Source organism: Astatotilapia calliptera, chromosome 3 (assembly GCF_900246225.1).
Source record: "Astatotilapia calliptera chromosome 3, fAstCal1.2, whole genome shotgun sequence".
NCBI classification, from domain to species: domain Eukaryota; kingdom Metazoa; phylum Chordata; class Actinopteri; order Cichliformes; family Cichlidae; genus Astatotilapia; species Astatotilapia calliptera.
In genome coordinates, this window is record NC_039304.1 from 18858199 (window position 1) to 18875530 (window position 17332).

Here is a 17332-nt window from a genome sequence, read left to right on the forward strand (position 1 = left end):
ATGACGTCACTTCCGGTTTCGGGGAGGAAATGGCCGACATGTGATAGTTCGCGCTGACGTCTGTTTCACTGTGGGAAGTGTTACAAACAGCTGATCGGATCGGCAAAGCGTGTTTCTGGAATATTATATTTTTGTTGCTGCAAGCGCTTTTTATGCAATTTTTGCAAAGCTATATGTGGAAGGAAACCGTGACCGAGGACAAGCTGATGGCATCAGATGTAAGTACAACTCCTCTGGTTTCATATGCAAAACAAATTATTGCGCTAGCTTACACGGTTCAGGTTCTACAGGGATTTAAAAATAAGATAACCTTTATTAGTCCCACATGTGGGAAATTTGTTAAACAAATAGTTACACAAAACGGAGCGTGCTGCTTTGACCGGCTTTAAAGGGTTAACAATAACAATGTATTGAATAATGACTTTAAAATATAATATAAAATAGTGTACAACACCACTGAAGTTTGTTTTTTTTGTTGTTTTTTTTTAACCTCTCTTTTCAGTCACTTTCTCCTCTCCAAATAACTTCTGCTTAGCTTTCCGAGCTTCCCTCGGGTCCTCTTAATCAGCGGTCTCCAACCTTTTTTGTGCCACGGACCGGTTTATGCCCGACAATATTTTCACGGACCGGCCTTTAAGGTGTCGCGGATAAATGAGGGAGGGGCTAATAATCGGCTCAGTCATTTTGAATGATCGTTGAAAGCCCAGATCGTAATCGTGATTAAAATTCGATTAATTGAGCAGCCCTATAAGAAAGTCTGGTAAAATATAAAGAAACGAGGAATGACTCAAGACTTTTGCACAACACTGTACACTCTGCAACTTCAGTTTTGCAAAAAGACTTTCACCTTTCTATCTTTGATTCAATAAGATGGTTGAGGAGACCTTTTGTCTTTGACCTTCTGAACCCAGTCATTTCCATTTATGTTTGGGATGGACCCACATGAGCCACCTTAATGGGCTTCAGTAATCCTCTGCTTAGGTCACAGCTCAAAAAAAGAGGGCAGATAAAGGAGGGAAGAAAACTAGAGGAAAACTTCCAGAAAAGGAGACGCTACTTGCGCCCCGGAGTTCGTGGAATGTTTGAATAACAGCCTCAAACACGAGACGTGTGATACATGCAGCCGGCCTGAAGAAGAAAAGAAAAAGGGAGAGACGGAAAAGACAAAAGGCCGAGCGCTGCCCTAATTAGCCGACCCGGCTTCAGACACGCTCCTCTGGATATAACGTTGACTCGAATGAAGCATAGAATGTGTGCATAAGGTGACCAATCACAACGATCCAAGTCGTGCACACCAGCGTGCAAAAGATGCATCCCGCATAATCCCAGTTGGGATTAAGTGTTCCTGGGTCTGTGACATGGCCTAAGGGATGGAAAACTGGGGGTTAAGACTTTCCCAGTGGAGTTTTGAGAAGCACTTTATTTAGGTATAGTACACCATGTTCTCTGGCCTCATCACAGAAAGAAAATTAATGTAACAAAATAACACCAAGAAAGAGCTAGATCTGCACAAGTAAACAGCAGCAGAATCTGATGATCAAAGCTGAGCAATCAACTGAGGAATTTAGATACAGAGCTCACAAAGAGTCAGAGAGAAAATCTAGAGACCCGATTTTAAGTCACACCAGAATAAAATCAGATATAATCAGACCTAAAAAAATCATCTGATCTGACCTAATCGCCTTCTTAATTTAAAAAAAACCCCCATACATCCATTTTTTACAGCTGATCCAACTTTAATGTGGGCTGAAGTCCTTCCCCGCAGGGCAACTCACATCCACACCTGCGACCAATTCAGAATCACCAATTAACCAATTAACAAGGACGACTTACGACTGCCGCAGGAAATTGGAGTGTCCAAAGGAAGCCCACGCCATCCCAGGGAGAACCAGAACCTTGCTCCACCAAAACCTTCTTCATGTTGCTTCTTGTGGAAATTCGAGCCATTCTCAGGTGTGTGTACACAAGTGAGTAAAATGTTTCACTACTAACAAGTAAATTAGTGGTTTTATTCAAACATGATGTACTCAGCTCAAGCACCTGTTTGTAAAGATGAGCTCAATAAAGGTGTGGCATCAATGTAAGCGCGTGAGTCTCACTCCAACCGGTCGCAGCAGATGGCCCCGCCCTCCCCGAGCCTGGTTCTGCTGGAGGTTTCTTCCTATTAAAAGGGAGTTTTTCCTTCCCACTGTCGCCAAAGTGCTTGCTCATAGGGGGTCATATGATTGTTGGGTTTTTCTCTGTATGTATTATTGTAGGGTCTACCTTACAATATAAAGCGCCTTGAGGCGACTGTTGTTGTGATTTGGCGCTATATAAATAAAATTGAATTGAATTGAATGTAACATACAGAAGTTTAACACTCGTCCTCATCTCGATGGAGCTCACATTCCTGCACTTAGCTTTGGCCATTGCACACGCTCAGATGAGACGGATTTTACGTGACTTTATTGCGAATGAAAGGAACACTGAAACATCCTGTTCAAAAGTTTTACAGCCATCTTAAATGCTGGTTTGTTTTGATAAGATGCAGGGTTTGCACGCACGATGCAAAATGACACGCACGCTTTTAGTTTCACTCTGAAAAGCGGCAGATTAATGCTGTGGGGCTCTTCTGTCACCGCAGCAGCGCGGCCATGTCTCAGCTGGAAGATTTGTATCTGACAGCAGACATCAGGTTTGGCTCTCGGCCAGCATCCTGTGTATGTCCTCTGCCTTCCTGTCTGACAGGACTCTGATCGTTTTCCTTTTATTTCTGTTCTTTTTTCTTCTCTTTCTTCAGCAGTTCTAAATACAGATGCAAGTTCGGACACCAAGAATAAGTGAGACACTGCAGACAGCAGCAAAGTTATTTAGCACACCTTCCCAGTTTGGATAAAGAGCCAGAGTTTTTGCATGTGGTGTAACACACAGACAAAACTAAAAGTATAGATTCAACATAGGATACTGGTCCAGTATCTTATTCACATAGCTGGACTTGGCGTATGTGAAAAATGAGTTTATCTATTTGATTTCTTTTCGTGTTATCTGACATTTACTGAGGAGGTACCGATTATCATATTCTGAGCTGATAAAATTTCTGAAGATTACTGACAGTTGTTGTTTTTACCCCACTTGTTCCAGGAAAGGAGTACTCCTTTCTCTGGAAGTGAGTTGAGCTCTCTCACCAATCTCTGAATAAGCAATCAAACTATAATCTAATCACTGGGTCAAAGACACAAGGACCTCAGACTCGACTGAACACATCAGATAAGCGCCAGCCACTGCCATCAAACCTGACGCTGTTGTACATGATGCATTTCTAACTTGCAGGAATATACTTCTAAACAGAGCCAGTCGTCACCTGATACTGGCCTATCACAGATATAAACTGTGTGCCTTGAGTTCTGTGGGGGAAAGGGTGATCTCAAGCAGAAAAGACATAACTTTCATGGTTTCTTCAGTTGGTTTGTCAAGTCGATTCCTCAGTTTCTATAACACATGTAGCAGAGTATTAGGGCCGGCAACAGAACAAATATGTTGGCCATCAGCAATTATAAGGCTAAAGGGTTACCTTGGAAAGCACACTAAGGAAGCTAGGCATGTGTTTTTCGTTACACCAGCATAACCACTTACTACTCCTCGCTCACGTGCCTCAGCTTGCCAGTTTCGTCTCACACAAACTGCACGCCTCTCAGAACAAAAGAGTGAGGCAACAGTCTCAGACCGAAAAATGCACTGACTAAAAACCTACACCCTAGCTAACCACTCACCCATTTGGTACTGTAGATACAGAAGAAGCCACCACATGTAAGTGATTTAGTTCTTACCAAGCTCTTTGATGTGCAATACGAACTGGTGCCATCGCAGACCACATCAAAGGAAATCCAAATAGGCTCCAAAGAAGTCACCTGTTAGTCCGGACATGCTGCCGTTTGTAAGGCCAAGACAGATTAGCATCCAGCTTAGCACGGCCCAACCAAGAAATGAAGGGTAAAAACATAGTTCAACTGCTTGCTTGAACTCTATACTTTTGATTATTTGAGTTGTGGGAGAAACTTGATTTCGATCTTACATAATAAAGGTGCATAATAAAACAATGCTGATAAGAGCAGTGAGAGTGGAGGAAAAATCCAAAACAAGCTAAAAGATGCTAAAATACTTCAAAGACCAAAAGGGTGCAGCAGAGGTGCTTGACCGTGCTTCCTATTTTACAATCCATCCATGCAACACGCAGCAAGACAGAGGGCCTACACAGCACGAGGCACCAGTAGATGATGTTATGGCTGATTAGGGTAATAGTGGAGAAAACAGGAAGCAAGAGATGGCAGAAATAAAAGCTGAAAGGTGCTCAAGCAGGCACCCGTATGATTTCCAGATTTGCATCTAAGTCTGCCCGTTACGCTTGGTTTCTAACTGTGAATCATTTTTTGCTATGAGCACAGGTCAGAGCACGAATGTCGGTGGAGGCAGACTTGCGAGGGGGCAGCATACCAAAGAAATCCACACCGCTCTTTGCCCCCTCGCGCCGAGGCCACCACCACATTACATGCCCTCCACCGAGGGAAAGTCCCTGAAATCAGAGGGGAGTGCTTCTGACGTCCAATATCTAACTTTAAATACTTCTTAAATTTATATATATAGATGCATTTACCCTGATTTATTTTTTTATTGGGAACTCTGCTGCTAACGCATGAAAGCTCCAACTTCTTCAGGTCTAAACAGGAAGTATCTGTGTGTAACTTCCACAAGTAACTTTTCACCGAAATCATGTAAAATTTTGCATGCAAAACTTGTAATGGTGAGAAAACTGCATGTGTGAAGGTCACAGCATTGACCTCTTCCTGTATTAAGGCGACAAGTATTATCACAGCACAGTCCCATAATAGAACGAGGCTCTCAGCCTTTTATTCTCGAAAGCATGGAGGTGAAACTGCCTTTCATGTTGTTTCACGAGGATTTTTAAGGTAAAGTCAATCAGACCAAGCGAACGTTTGGCTTTGAGGTTAAAACAGATGCTTTTTAGAGTTCGCTGTAAAGCCTCTAACCATTTCACTACAGTCTAAATCTCACTACACGACAACAGCAGGAGAAAACAGAGGAAGTGAGATATAAAAGGGGAAACAAGAAATTTGTTTTCCTACACGGTGCCTATGCACATCAGTGTTTGCGCTTTTTTTTCTTTGCTTGTTGGCTTGTAGTGATGCCTGTTGCATCTGTCACACAGGGGTCACCCAGCCAAGAGCTCATGTAATGGCCAGCTAGAGGATCAACACCTTGAAGTGTGGTGCTGGGGGACAACAATAGCCCCCTGTGAGATGGGAGAGGGCACAGTTCTGCTACTGTAGGCCACTCGCAACAGGAAACACTGTACAGCTGAGTACAGTGACCTACATCTTCCACCAAGGCGCTTTCTGCACAAGTGAATCAGCTTACAGTCAGCCAGTGTTGTCTGCTTATGAATGAATTATCTGGAACGTACTGGTGTGTGCATTAGCGAGTCGAGACTGTGAAACAAAGGTTTGTTTCAGCCTCATCTCTAAGTTAGAGGACACTGAAATGAAAAAGCAGAGATTATTCAGAGAAGGTCATTAATATGCAATACGAGGAATTTTAACAACGACTTAGACACAGAAATCTAAGAAAAAACAATAGTTGGTAGTAAAATTGACAGGAAATAGCAGCCTAACAATGCCCTGATTACAGTGAATCAGGTCATTGATTGTTTCTACACTCAAGTCCAGTCTGTTCTCCACCATGGCTGCTGACAGCGGGCACGCTAGAGCAAATCGTCCAGCTCAGACTTCTAGTGACAGCCACAATAATAAAAAGGATCGCCCTAAAGCCACAGCCACAACAGGAAGCATGGTGGCTAAAATTTTAAATGCACTCGAGGGGTCTGTTTGTTTGGTGAAAGGCCTCATTAGGTTGGATCACCACCCTAAAGCCCCCAACTGAGACGGGCAGCAGTTGCCCACTTTTGAGAAAAGCCAAAGGGCCAACTTGTGTCAGAGCAGTGCTGCGACTGTTTCACACCAAATACACGCTGTAAACACAACACAGATGGAAAAATACCACGCTGTGAGCAACAATAATACACTTAAAAAATGTTTTAATAAGATGTTAAAGTGATCCAGGGCGATCGTGGCTCAAGAGTTGGGAGTTCGCCTTGTAATCGGAAGGTTGCCGGTTTGTTCCCCGGCTTGGACAGTCTCGGTCGTTGTGTCCTTGGGCAAGACACTTCACCCGCTGCCTACTGGTGGTGGTCAGAGGGCGCCGATGGCGCCAGTGTCCGGCAGCCTCGCCTCTGTCAGTGCGCCCCAGGGTGGCTGTGGCTATAATGTAGCTTGCCATCACCAGTGTGTGAATGTGTGTGTGAATGGGTGGATGACTGGATGTGTAAAGCGCTTTGGGGTCCTTGGGGACTAGTAAAGCGCTGTACAAACACAGGCCATTTACCATGATAAGTATTTCAGCGATATCTGAAAACAGTATTTGCATATTTGGACTTTTATGCTAGCGACATGCCATACATGGGGCTGTTGTTAGAATACCTGCTTACTGCCTCGCTGGAGTAAACAAGCGCCTTCCCTCCAAAACCGGTATATCTCGTCAACACTGATGATCCAGTTAAAGAGGTGCAAATTGGCCTTGTCGTTGGTACAAAGCTAAGTTAGTCATGCCTAATTGGTAAACACATTGTGCTCTGCAGAGCCCGCCTAGTTGTTAACTTTCTCTGGTTTTGTGTGTGCCAACATGGCATCAAAACTAAGAGCTGAAAACGTCACACTTGATCACGTTGAGGTTTGTTGGTGACGTCCATTCCCTGTGGTATTTTTTTCTTATGTCTTTTTTTTCAAAAAGATGTATTTTTTTCAAAATGTCTTGATGAATGCTCAATCATCCAGGTACGTAAATCTCCTGAAGTTGATTCTGTTCGTCCAGATGAACAGAATCACTCATCCAGTCTGAAGAATGAAGAAGTCACTTGGATGAGTGACAAAACGTTTCTCCCACTGAAAACACTACGTCCAGATGAACAGAATCAACTTTTGGAGATGTGTGAAAAAGCTCCAAATTTGAGTCTAGTGAGATCTACTGCTGATTTTAATTTTTCTTTTTATTTCAAAGATTTCATTGATCTCACCCTCAGCCACATGTCTTCTTCTAAGATGGTTCAAAACTATCCTTCGAGGTTTTAATCATGTGTTTCAGAGTTAACCCAGTTTTATTAGCCTGATGAATCTCGTTTGGTGTTTTCATTTGCTTGATGCCAGCCAATAAATTGACCCTTCTGAAATGGAGTAACACATTTTACACAACCATGTATCTTCCGATGCGGTTGTTTAAAACATGACAAGTTACTCACTGCATCAGGTAGGCTTAAATAACCTGCTGCCTGCTGAAACAAACTAACTGAAGTAAATATCCAATGTAAGGGTCTTAATTAGCTTAGTTAAATCCAGCTGGTGACTTGTAGGAAATTTAGAGTGAGCAACTTTTACATTACACACAGTCATTTGATCCATTTCCATCATACAAGTTTTGATTAGTGCAGTATGGAAATGTGAAGTGTTCAAAGGATCATTTTGGTGGAAATCTATCAGTGCACTATGTGGGCTGGTAACAGTATTACTTCTTTTTTTGGCCCAGAGAAACCCTCCAGAACAGTCTGTTCTTGTCAAAAAATGGAAATGGCTTTGCGTGTTGAGCTGTACTCCACAGAGGAACATTATGACTTATTTCACATTCACGCTGATATTTTGTCATCAGCCCCCTGAACAACCCCCAAATTCGACCGTCTTTCCTCGAGTGTGCGTGTTAGTCTGATAGAGCAGGGGCCAGCCGGCAGCGGTGGAAGCAGTATAAAATGCAAACTGTCATGCTTGGCGCAGCACTTGAGCCAGCACTGGCAAGATAGGCAAATGCCGAACCTCCTTTCCAAGCAAATCTCTTTAACAATGCAGCCACTGAACTCTGAGATAACCAATGTCACCTCTGATTTAGCCATATAAGCAAACCTTCTCCAAACTTGTCCAAGCTTTGGGCGTGACAGAGATCTAATCACAATTGCTTCAATACATCCAAGTCTGTAATTAACCTCAATCTGTAGGTTGGAAAAAAAGTCTACACTAAATGGGCTTCCTGTATCAGATTCAGCTATCAGCGAGCAGCCACATTACTTCAACACTGGATGTTCCTTGCAGGCACAAGGGTTTTGTTTGTTGAAATGCCAACACGCTAAATACACAAAACTATTAAAACAAGGGTAGACCACATTCACAGTACCGCTCTACAGAGTGTGCTCGCAAACACCTCTTCCATTTTTACTGCATCTTCTGCTGACTTTCCAAAAATCTATACCCAGTTTGCTTCCAGTGATGATTTATGACTCCTATTGTTTAGACCTGGTGTGGATTTGGCCTGTGTTAGAAAAACATGCTGATTTTGGATAGATTTATAACACACTAGATTCTCCTCATAGCTGAAAAGGCCAACAATGAGGAAAAAGGTGTTGTTTTACAAACAAAGCACTGCAGGACATTGTACTTTTACTCTTTTTAAAGACAAATGCGTCACAAAAACCATTGTTCACTATGACCTTCAACTCAATTTGTGTGTCCCTGGTTATCTGCAACACCACTGTTGGTGATTACTAGTTCAGGCCTAGTTTCATCTCCTCTTTTTGTCTTTTGATACAAGTTCATTAGTAACTTTAAAATCACGTAATTATAAACTTCAACAATGATGCTGGCGCTCAATATGAAAACACCTGGTTCCTCGTACACAAATATGCTCACGAGCTATTAAATATACGCTCATGATAAACTGCACACTTAACCACCGTCACTGTCGAATCAATTTCTACTCTCTCAGTTCCTCTGGGTTTGTCTTTGGGAATCACAAATCTCCAAGGAACCCATCTCTGGCCAGTCAGAAGTTAAACCCGAACCTTTTGGACTACCTACCTCCACACTGGAACAGTTTAAAAATAGCAGACTTGTATCACCACTGCTGATAGAAAACACTAAAGGCTTTAGGCACAGGCTTTATATATGCCTCGACAAATATAAGTAGTAAAAACCTTTTATGTAATAACATGCTAGGACAATATGTACAGTGTAAGTGGTTATATATTTAACGAGTCACTTCCCTAAACAAACTTTTGGAGTGCCTTCATGCTAAACTACAGTTTTTCCATTTTGCATTTGTAACGATCAGGGTGACAACGGGTCAAGTGAATCTGGCCCCAGTCTCACGAGACTGCGTCGCTCGAGTGACTAGATGGCAAACAGCCGTCATGAGGGAAAACGAGTATTCTCAAAACAACCAGATTACTGCGGTCACTCACGTCTCCTTCTAGGCTCAAAATGGGAATCTGGTCACAGTCACACAGGCCTAGAGAGCACACGTTGACCATCTGACAAACATCACTAGGAGGAAAAAGTTTATTTCCCAACTGGCTTGTGAGTGGTTGCTGGCTGCAAACGGACTGCTGCAGTAGATCGCGTGCAAGATGCACTTTTTCGTTTTACGACCGCTCGGTTAATAGTTAGTGTTTTTAGACAACTAGGCATCTTCCATGGAAACTACAAATGTTACAATGTGTTAGCAAGCAAAGCTATCATAAGAATAAAATGTGATGCACCTTTGTTTTGCATCTAAGCATTTTAAATATTCATTAAAAGTACATTAAAAACAAGGACATTTGAGGGACTTGTTAAACATACAAATAGAAACCGAGATAGGTCATGCCTCAGGGAAAACAATCTACCAATTGTCAGCCTAGCAGTTTCATCCCAAGCGTCTCCACATCCTAAGGTATTCTTGGAAAAGAGGCTGAAGCTAAAGTTATTTCCACTGGCAGGCAAGTAGTTTGCATAGTAGCTTTGCCACCGTTAGTGTGTGTAAATGGGTGAATGACAAATGCATTATTAATGGTTTTGAAGAACCAGTAAGGTGAAAGGGTGCAATAGCATATAGCATGTGCTTTCCCTCAGCTTATACTATCGAAAGGCCACCTTCATGGAAAGCTGACCTTTCCACAGTACTGAGTGGGAAATGGTTAGCAGTGTGGTTTTGTTTCCTGTCACCACCGTCTCTATATTCATTAGTTTTCTTGTTCATGGGAAGAGAGAGCTGATCTCATCCCTTGGTTCGTATTTACACTGTCATGCTGTTGTGGAACAGGACCTCTGTGCTTTTGCCTTATTAATCAATATACTGTAAAACCCCTGGTTGATTTTTCAGGAGCAGCTTGACACTTGTAAACAGTCACGAATGCTTAATAGCTGTCTGGGGCAAGGTTTAATACCTTCAGGGGGTTTTACAGACATGCACGGATGCACCAGATGAAATAAAGATATAAATTAGTCTATTTGTCTTTATTTATGAGGCTTTTTGTGTGTCTTCAATTGAAGCGCCTAGCAGTGTTCTGTTAACATAGCACAGAGCTCATTTTGAGTTTGTGCAAATGTCCCTAATTGCAAAAAGTCAAAGACAAAGCCCAAAAGCTAACATTTGAAATTAAGCTTCATGCGATTAAAGAATTGTAATAACAATTCATGCTAACATTTGGCTCAGAGACAACTTTCCACTTTAAAATCTACCTGTGAGGGTATGTCAGAAGATGCAAGTGAGGAATATAACTAAACTAGGGTGGAGTTTAAGGCTACAAAGTGTAACAAAACATCAAATATTAGCTGTAAAATGATATGCTTAAGTTTTGGTATTTGGTAAAGGATTATCAGATATGTAGGGCAAGAATCCTAACCCCCATCTCTGGAATGGTACAATCCTGTAATTTCCCTGTAAATAGACCTTGTTTGGATTCTATGTATTAAGGTTTCTCGTGGGCCGTCACACATGGATAATGGTTGTTGAGTGGTTCCTGGGGGTTGCTACCTGTTGCTGGGGGACATCAACAAAGAGGGTGTTGCATCAAAAACCTCCTTGTGATTGCTTTGGTTGCTAGCAGACTTTTGCAATCACTCCCTTAGTTTACATGGAAGACTCCAGCTTGCCTGTAATGCTTGCTAACTTCTAATCAAGCGGTAGAAAAACTTGAAAATGAATATAAGTTGTGCCCCAGCGCTGCAGTCAACCTATTTCAAAAAGGTGCAACTTTTACTTCGAAGGCAGCCAGTCCATTTCCAACTTGTCACATAGTTTCACTATTGCTCAAGTAATAGCTAGCAAGCGTTTGCAGACGTGTCACCATCTTCCATCCTAGAATTTACAACCATCTGCTAAGGACTGCAGCAATCCCAAGGAGGTTTTCTCCAACCAGTCGAGAAATACATATTTTTCCCTAGCAACGCATGGTTGCCAGGGGTCACTAAATAGTTTCTAGGGCTGCACCACTAAGGCTTTAGAAGTCAATTTCATAATGACTGCAAGCAACCATGTACCAACTGGTTGGGAAGTACCCATTTTCATTTTAGAAGGTTATACCTGTATGACTGGGCCTTGTTCACTTGTCATCATGATTGCCACACTTTCAAAATTGTGGATAAGATAGCATCTCGTGGTTAATGGTCACATATCTACAAAACCTCAGTAGCCTTAGCTTCTCTGATCTGATTATTAGTTCATGACTTTTAGCTAACTTTAAGAAAATGTTACTGCTGGGTTAGTTAGCCAGTGTTATACCTTTTTATACTATTTTTACTACAAGCAGTTAAACAAACTGCTGAACAGTAGCATACCAAAATTATAGTTTACCATGTAGAGTTATAGTGGTGGACAAGTTAATGCCATGTAGTTAACAGTGACAGGACTGCATAACTTCAAGAGAGATATGACTGAGTTTATTTTTCAGTCAAATCTGTTGTTCATGCCTTTGGACGCTCACGTTACCAGACTAAGTTTAAGGAATAGTTGGACATTTGTGGAAATTCCTGTATATTTTTTGCCAAGAGTTAGGATTAAGGTTGATTCCTGTTTGTCAGCCTTTTGACTGTCAACTCATAGCTTAGGAAAGTGGGAATAAACAGTCTTTTCAAAGCGAATTCCCATAAAGAGCATTTTGATTTGAATTGTTTTGTGTTACCGGTAGGGTGCATAACTTGTTAGAGTTCTGATGACAAAGCTCATTTGAGCAGGCTTAAGAATTCTGAAGATAGTCAAAGTGACAAAATATCGATTAACTTTGATTGCCCTGACCATATACATGCTCCAGAAGTTTCCCAGCAAATATACTTTTGTCAGATATTTTGTTTTGGTCTAGAATGACTTGGTTGATTGTTAATCAAACCATTAATACATGCCTGAGCTTGTTCACTTAACCAGATAAATAAATATCTGCTTAAATTAGTCTTTTATCTGAATGCATGTGTGGGGGACTTTTTCTGCAGAAAATTAGGAGGAAACAGTTATCCCACTCTCATCTGTCAGCCAGCCGCCTGTTAGCACATAGCTTCACATGAAGCCTACATAATGGAAACAAACTGAGTCAGTCCAACGGTGACATAATCCTGACATAATTATATCTTCCTTGATTAAATGTGTACAAAAGTGGACGGTAAAGGCTCCCAACTATTCCTGGACATTCCACCGACTGCCTGGCAACAGGTCCCACTCAAGAGAGTGAAAAAGGAGTCTTCTGAAAATGTTAAAATACTCCTTTAAATGCTCAGTTCAGTTAACAGAGACTTACCACAAACGGTCAAGGATCAGCACACAGCCATAAACAATTTATGCTGGGACGTCCCAATACATTAGCAAGGACACCACAATGAAAGTATCTATATGAACTTATCCAGGTATAATTCACCAGATGCCTTCAGTATAATACTGCACTCAGATCATTGTCACTTACTTAATTATTAGGTTCCAAGGGGTTCCCCACTACACAAAGAACAATAAAAGAAGTGATCCACCCCCTTAGTAATCCAACACTAACCACCACTAAATATCTTATACTGTAGCTTACTAATTTGCTCTTCAACATGAGCCTTCAGATTCAGTGAGGTCGGTTACATAACACTGAAATGTATATTTGCTCAAACAGCAAACACCTATATACATATATATTTACCTGTATGTCAAGTGCCTCCAGAAACAAACTGTTATGTCATTACACAGGTATGCAGTCAAACCAACCGGTGTATCGTTTTAAACTCGACTATAAAGGCCCTAAAACAAGGCCAGGTGCTGCTTATTAGCTTCAGCATCCCTTTCAGTCCTTGTGTCAAGGTAACTCTAACAAACAGAGAAGGAAATAGTACAAGGCTTTTTTATAATGCTGTCAGTTCAGGACAGCGTGGTGTATAAAAAAGGGCCTGGTTCAAAATATTGCCTGGATGCAAATTGATGGAAATCCTGCTCTAATAAGGTTATGTCAACAGTACAGTTTAGCTGGGGAGGGTTTAGTCACCTGTGGCCTTCTGGAAATGATCAACCGGGCTCAAAACACACAGCATTATAGAGCTATGCTGTGCATTATAACACCATAAGGGCACCTGTCATGTCATCACAGCAGCCTTGATGGCACGGATGTGAGTGCAGCCTGCATTCCTGTCATGTCACGCATTCATCAGCAATGAACAGAAAGGAGAGGAATTCAAAAAAGAGAAACAGAGAAAGAGACAGAGAGGTGACAGTCGACATAAGATGCATCACTTCCATTAGGCTGCTGCGCAGGGCATTCCTCGGCTTTCCCAAAGGGAGACAGAAGGAGGGGAGGGGTGAGTGTGGGGGGTAACACTGTACATGCGTAAATAAATTAGAGACACTTGTGTCCGACATGGACTGCGCTTACCTGTGGTGGCTACGTTTTGAGCATCAGACGAGCGGCTGGGTAGATCATTCGAGTAAGAGCACTCCAAGCCGAGTACCGCATAGATGACGAGTCCACGTAGCAATACATTCACTACCCTGTGGATGTAACTCATTGTGGAAATGAGGTGAAAATCTAGTAATCCGTGGGACTGACAGTGTAGATGGAGATTTAAATCACAGGTGGTGGTGGGGGGAATACCCCAGAAAAAAAAGGACAGACTGGTGAACACAGCCAACGATTAAAAACCCCCCAGTAAAAATAAAAATCTAGTCTTTTTTTAGAGCGGAAAATATGTGGTGTCACGACAAAAAAGGCACCTGAACTTCAAAAGATAACAACAATAATAATAATCCTGCAGTGGACTGACAGCTAAAAACAGGAGCCAGTCACTGACTGCCGGCACAAAACCTCACAGGAGCGTGGAAAAAGCCCACGAAATAATAGTTCATTGTTCGCCAAACTACCCTGAAAGAAGCCCTTCTTTTAAAAAATAAAAAAAAGAAAGAAATCACTTTAATAGCCTCTAATGGCTTTACTGGCTGTTTCAGAGGGGTGTCTGCTGGGAGGCAGGACAAATGACAACCCCATATCCAAATCTATGCATTCAAAAATATATATTTATGTATTTATATGTGTTAGCTACCAAACACGACCAGGTTGTGTATTAGAGGGAAGCACATGCAGCCTATGTGTAGGAATTCCCTATCCAAAACAAAACCAGACTCAAAAAATGGTAGCAGCCGAGGATATCCGGGAGCTACAGTTAATGCCAAGTGCTCTGTTAAATCCTTACGTGGAGCAGTGAGTTGGAAGAAAATAGTCTCTGTACTTCCACGTATAGTATACAAACACCGGGGACAGCCTCAGCATATTGAACTCGCAGTGTCTCGTAGGTCCGCCTCTTCACACGAAAGCAGCAAATCCCACTGCATCAAGTAAAAATATTAGATGTAAATATAAATATATATGCGCCTCTTCTTGCTCCGTTTCCTGTCCCTTAGTCCTTTTCCGACCGGTATCTGTCGCACACGACATCCGCCTACTTTCCAAATGAAGTTTTTAAGTCAGCTTCTCATGGCTCGGCGCGATACTGTATCCCCCTCCAGTCATATCAGCTGCTCGCCGGCTGATGCAGACCAGTAGGAAGGGAAGCCGAGCGGGGCGGAAGTCGGTATGCAAAATGGTTTGACATCAGGAGCCGGGGGAGGAGGAGGGAGAGAGGAGTGCCGGGAGAGGAAGCAACGACGGGGCGGAGGGGGGGTTAATTTGCCCCAACCACTGCCGCGTGCAGGTCACCACGGGAGGGATTTGTTTTTGTTTTTAGGGAAATTCAGCGAAGCTTGTCGAGCCAAATCGAGCACCGCCACCCGGTTGCACCACCCCGGTGTTACACGCAGAGGTACCCGCTCTTTACTCACTCCCTCGGGCAGTTTAATGGTGGTCACGGAGGAGCCCTCCAAAGAAACTTCGGGGTTTTTCTCGTCTCGGTGATGCCCGCCTCATTGTTCTCCAGGCACAGCCAAGTTTTCCTCCGTGCTGAGCGCTCTCATTGGTTGCGCTGTCCCAACATGGCAGAATCTGATTGGATGCCTCCCATGGCATCTTTTTTTGTCTCTTTTGAGGATGTTTAGCGCGGGAAACAAAGCGACGTTAAGGGATTATACTGGGTTTATTACGAGTAAACTCGGTGCTTTACTGAGAGGAAAGTGGCTGCTACTTCTGTTTCGGGCATTTCTACATTCATATCCACAAAAATGTACTGCAAAACTAAATATTGTAACAGAAGCATTTCATTTATTCATCTTTATTGACTGGAGACACTCCATTGACCAACGTGAACCAACCATAAGTTGATTTAAATTGAGTTTGTATTTGCTTTTTAATGTACTTTTCCCACAGAGAGTATATGAAAGCACCCTGATAATCCCATGCAAGAGTTTAAGATGAACAAGTAAAGGTTCAATTTTAGAAAACGCACTGGTATAAAGTATTTGGGGGTTTTTTCTCATATTTGTCACATTTATATGATTCAGATCATCAAACATATTTTAATATCATACAAAGAAAAATACCTGATGATGATCCTATTTATTAAAGGAAAATTATCCAAACCTACCCAGCTTTGTGTGAAAAAGTAATTACCCTTAAACTTGGCAGTAAGAACTACAAGCTGACATGAAGCAACAAAGCAGGTCTAGACCATCACATTACCACCATGTTTAACTGTTAGGGTGTTATGTTCTTTTAATTAAATGCTGCGCTAGTTCTGTGCTAGATGTAACAGGACCCAGACTTTCTAAAAGTTTAACTTTTGTCTCATCAGTCCACAGAATATTTCCCCCAAAGTCTCTGAGATCATCAAGATGTTTTTTGGTAAATGTGAGATGAGCCTTTGTGGTCAGCAATGGTTTCCCCCTTGATTCTCTCCCATAGATGCCATTTTTGCCCAGTCTCTTTCTTATTGATGAATCATGAACTCTGAACTTAACTGAGGCAAGCGAGGCCTGCAGTTCTTTAGATGCCGTTCTGTGTTCTGGCTGGCCGGCCACTCCTGGGGAGTTTCAATCGTTTTTGGAGATGTATGGGTATAGATATGCTGAGAACAAAACCCCGTCTTATTCACGAGTATTTTCACCCAAAAACCTGGCTGGTGAAAGCGAGCGCAACAAAAGCACTCATAAAAAACTTTATCTGTCGCAAAAGATGGATTGTAACAAAAGATTAGACCTTTATTATTCCATGTTATTTTTCCCAGTATACTATTTCCACATTTACTCAGAATGACATGTTTCTGCATATCATACGCTTTCATTGCTGGTTGATTTTACGCTCATTCCTCTTTTTGTTGTCAGAAAACTGTGACATGCATTTTACCTTCCATCAGGCTTATAAATAAGATTTTTATTGTATGGAATTGTAATCCAAGCGGTCTAGCACAGTGGAATGTAAGGCAGGCTGTTTTAGCGGCCATGGCCTAAAACTCTAACCCCATAAATGTTTAGTCATTTCATATCAGCAGTAACAAGAGCACAGAGCCAATTCATGCTGCTGTCCAAACACTTATTAAGCCCACTGTACTTGATACGGCTCTCAACAAGAAATCTTTCAGCGGCGGCCAGCCTCGGTGTTGACGGACACAACGCATGCCGCCCTGCAATGAAACACTTCAGCCACCAGGAGGAACTGCTGCGTGAGCGAGCTACAGCAGCAGGTGATGCTCGTCAAGAGTAACAGACTTGCAGGAGGCCAAAGGAGGTGTAACGGCTGATAAAAGAGTGAACCGTGGGAGTCCTAGTAAACAGGTGGCAGATGCAGCGGAGAGCAGCAGACGAAAGAGAAGAACAGCATAATTCGATACGAGCCTGCGGAGGGAGGGAGAGGGGAGGAGAGTAGCCAGCGACCAAGGAGAAATGGAGCAGATGCCGCATGTAGGAGGAGGGAGAGCAACCGGGTCCCTCGGTGCTGCTTCCTGGTCACTTTCCCATTCTGCCCTCTCTGCAAATGACTTATGGTGAGAGTCCAGATTACAGTACGGCATGTCCAAATAACTGGTCCCAAAGAAGCAGGAAC

At 42.5% G+C, this 17332-nt stretch overlaps 1 protein-coding gene across 3 annotated transcripts in view; it reads right to left on the reverse strand.

Moving 5' to 3' along the window:
- stim2b (stromal interaction molecule 2b) overlaps positions 1–15755 on the reverse strand; it is a 56209-nt gene extending 40454 nt beyond the window's left edge. Inside the window, exon 1 of one of the 3 annotated variants that reach the window (XM_026162158.1) lies at positions 15181–15755. Coding sequence is in view for 1 of the 3 variants with exons in the window: in XM_026162156.1 (XP_026017941.1) it covers positions 13742–13874 (133 nt within the window). In the remaining 2 variants the exon portion in view is untranslated. Of the gene's footprint in view, positions 1–13741 lie in introns of all 3 variants that reach the window. The other 2 variants (XM_026162157.1, XM_026162156.1) reach the window with 2 other exon arrangements.
- Positions 15756–17332: the final 1577 nt, after the last annotated feature.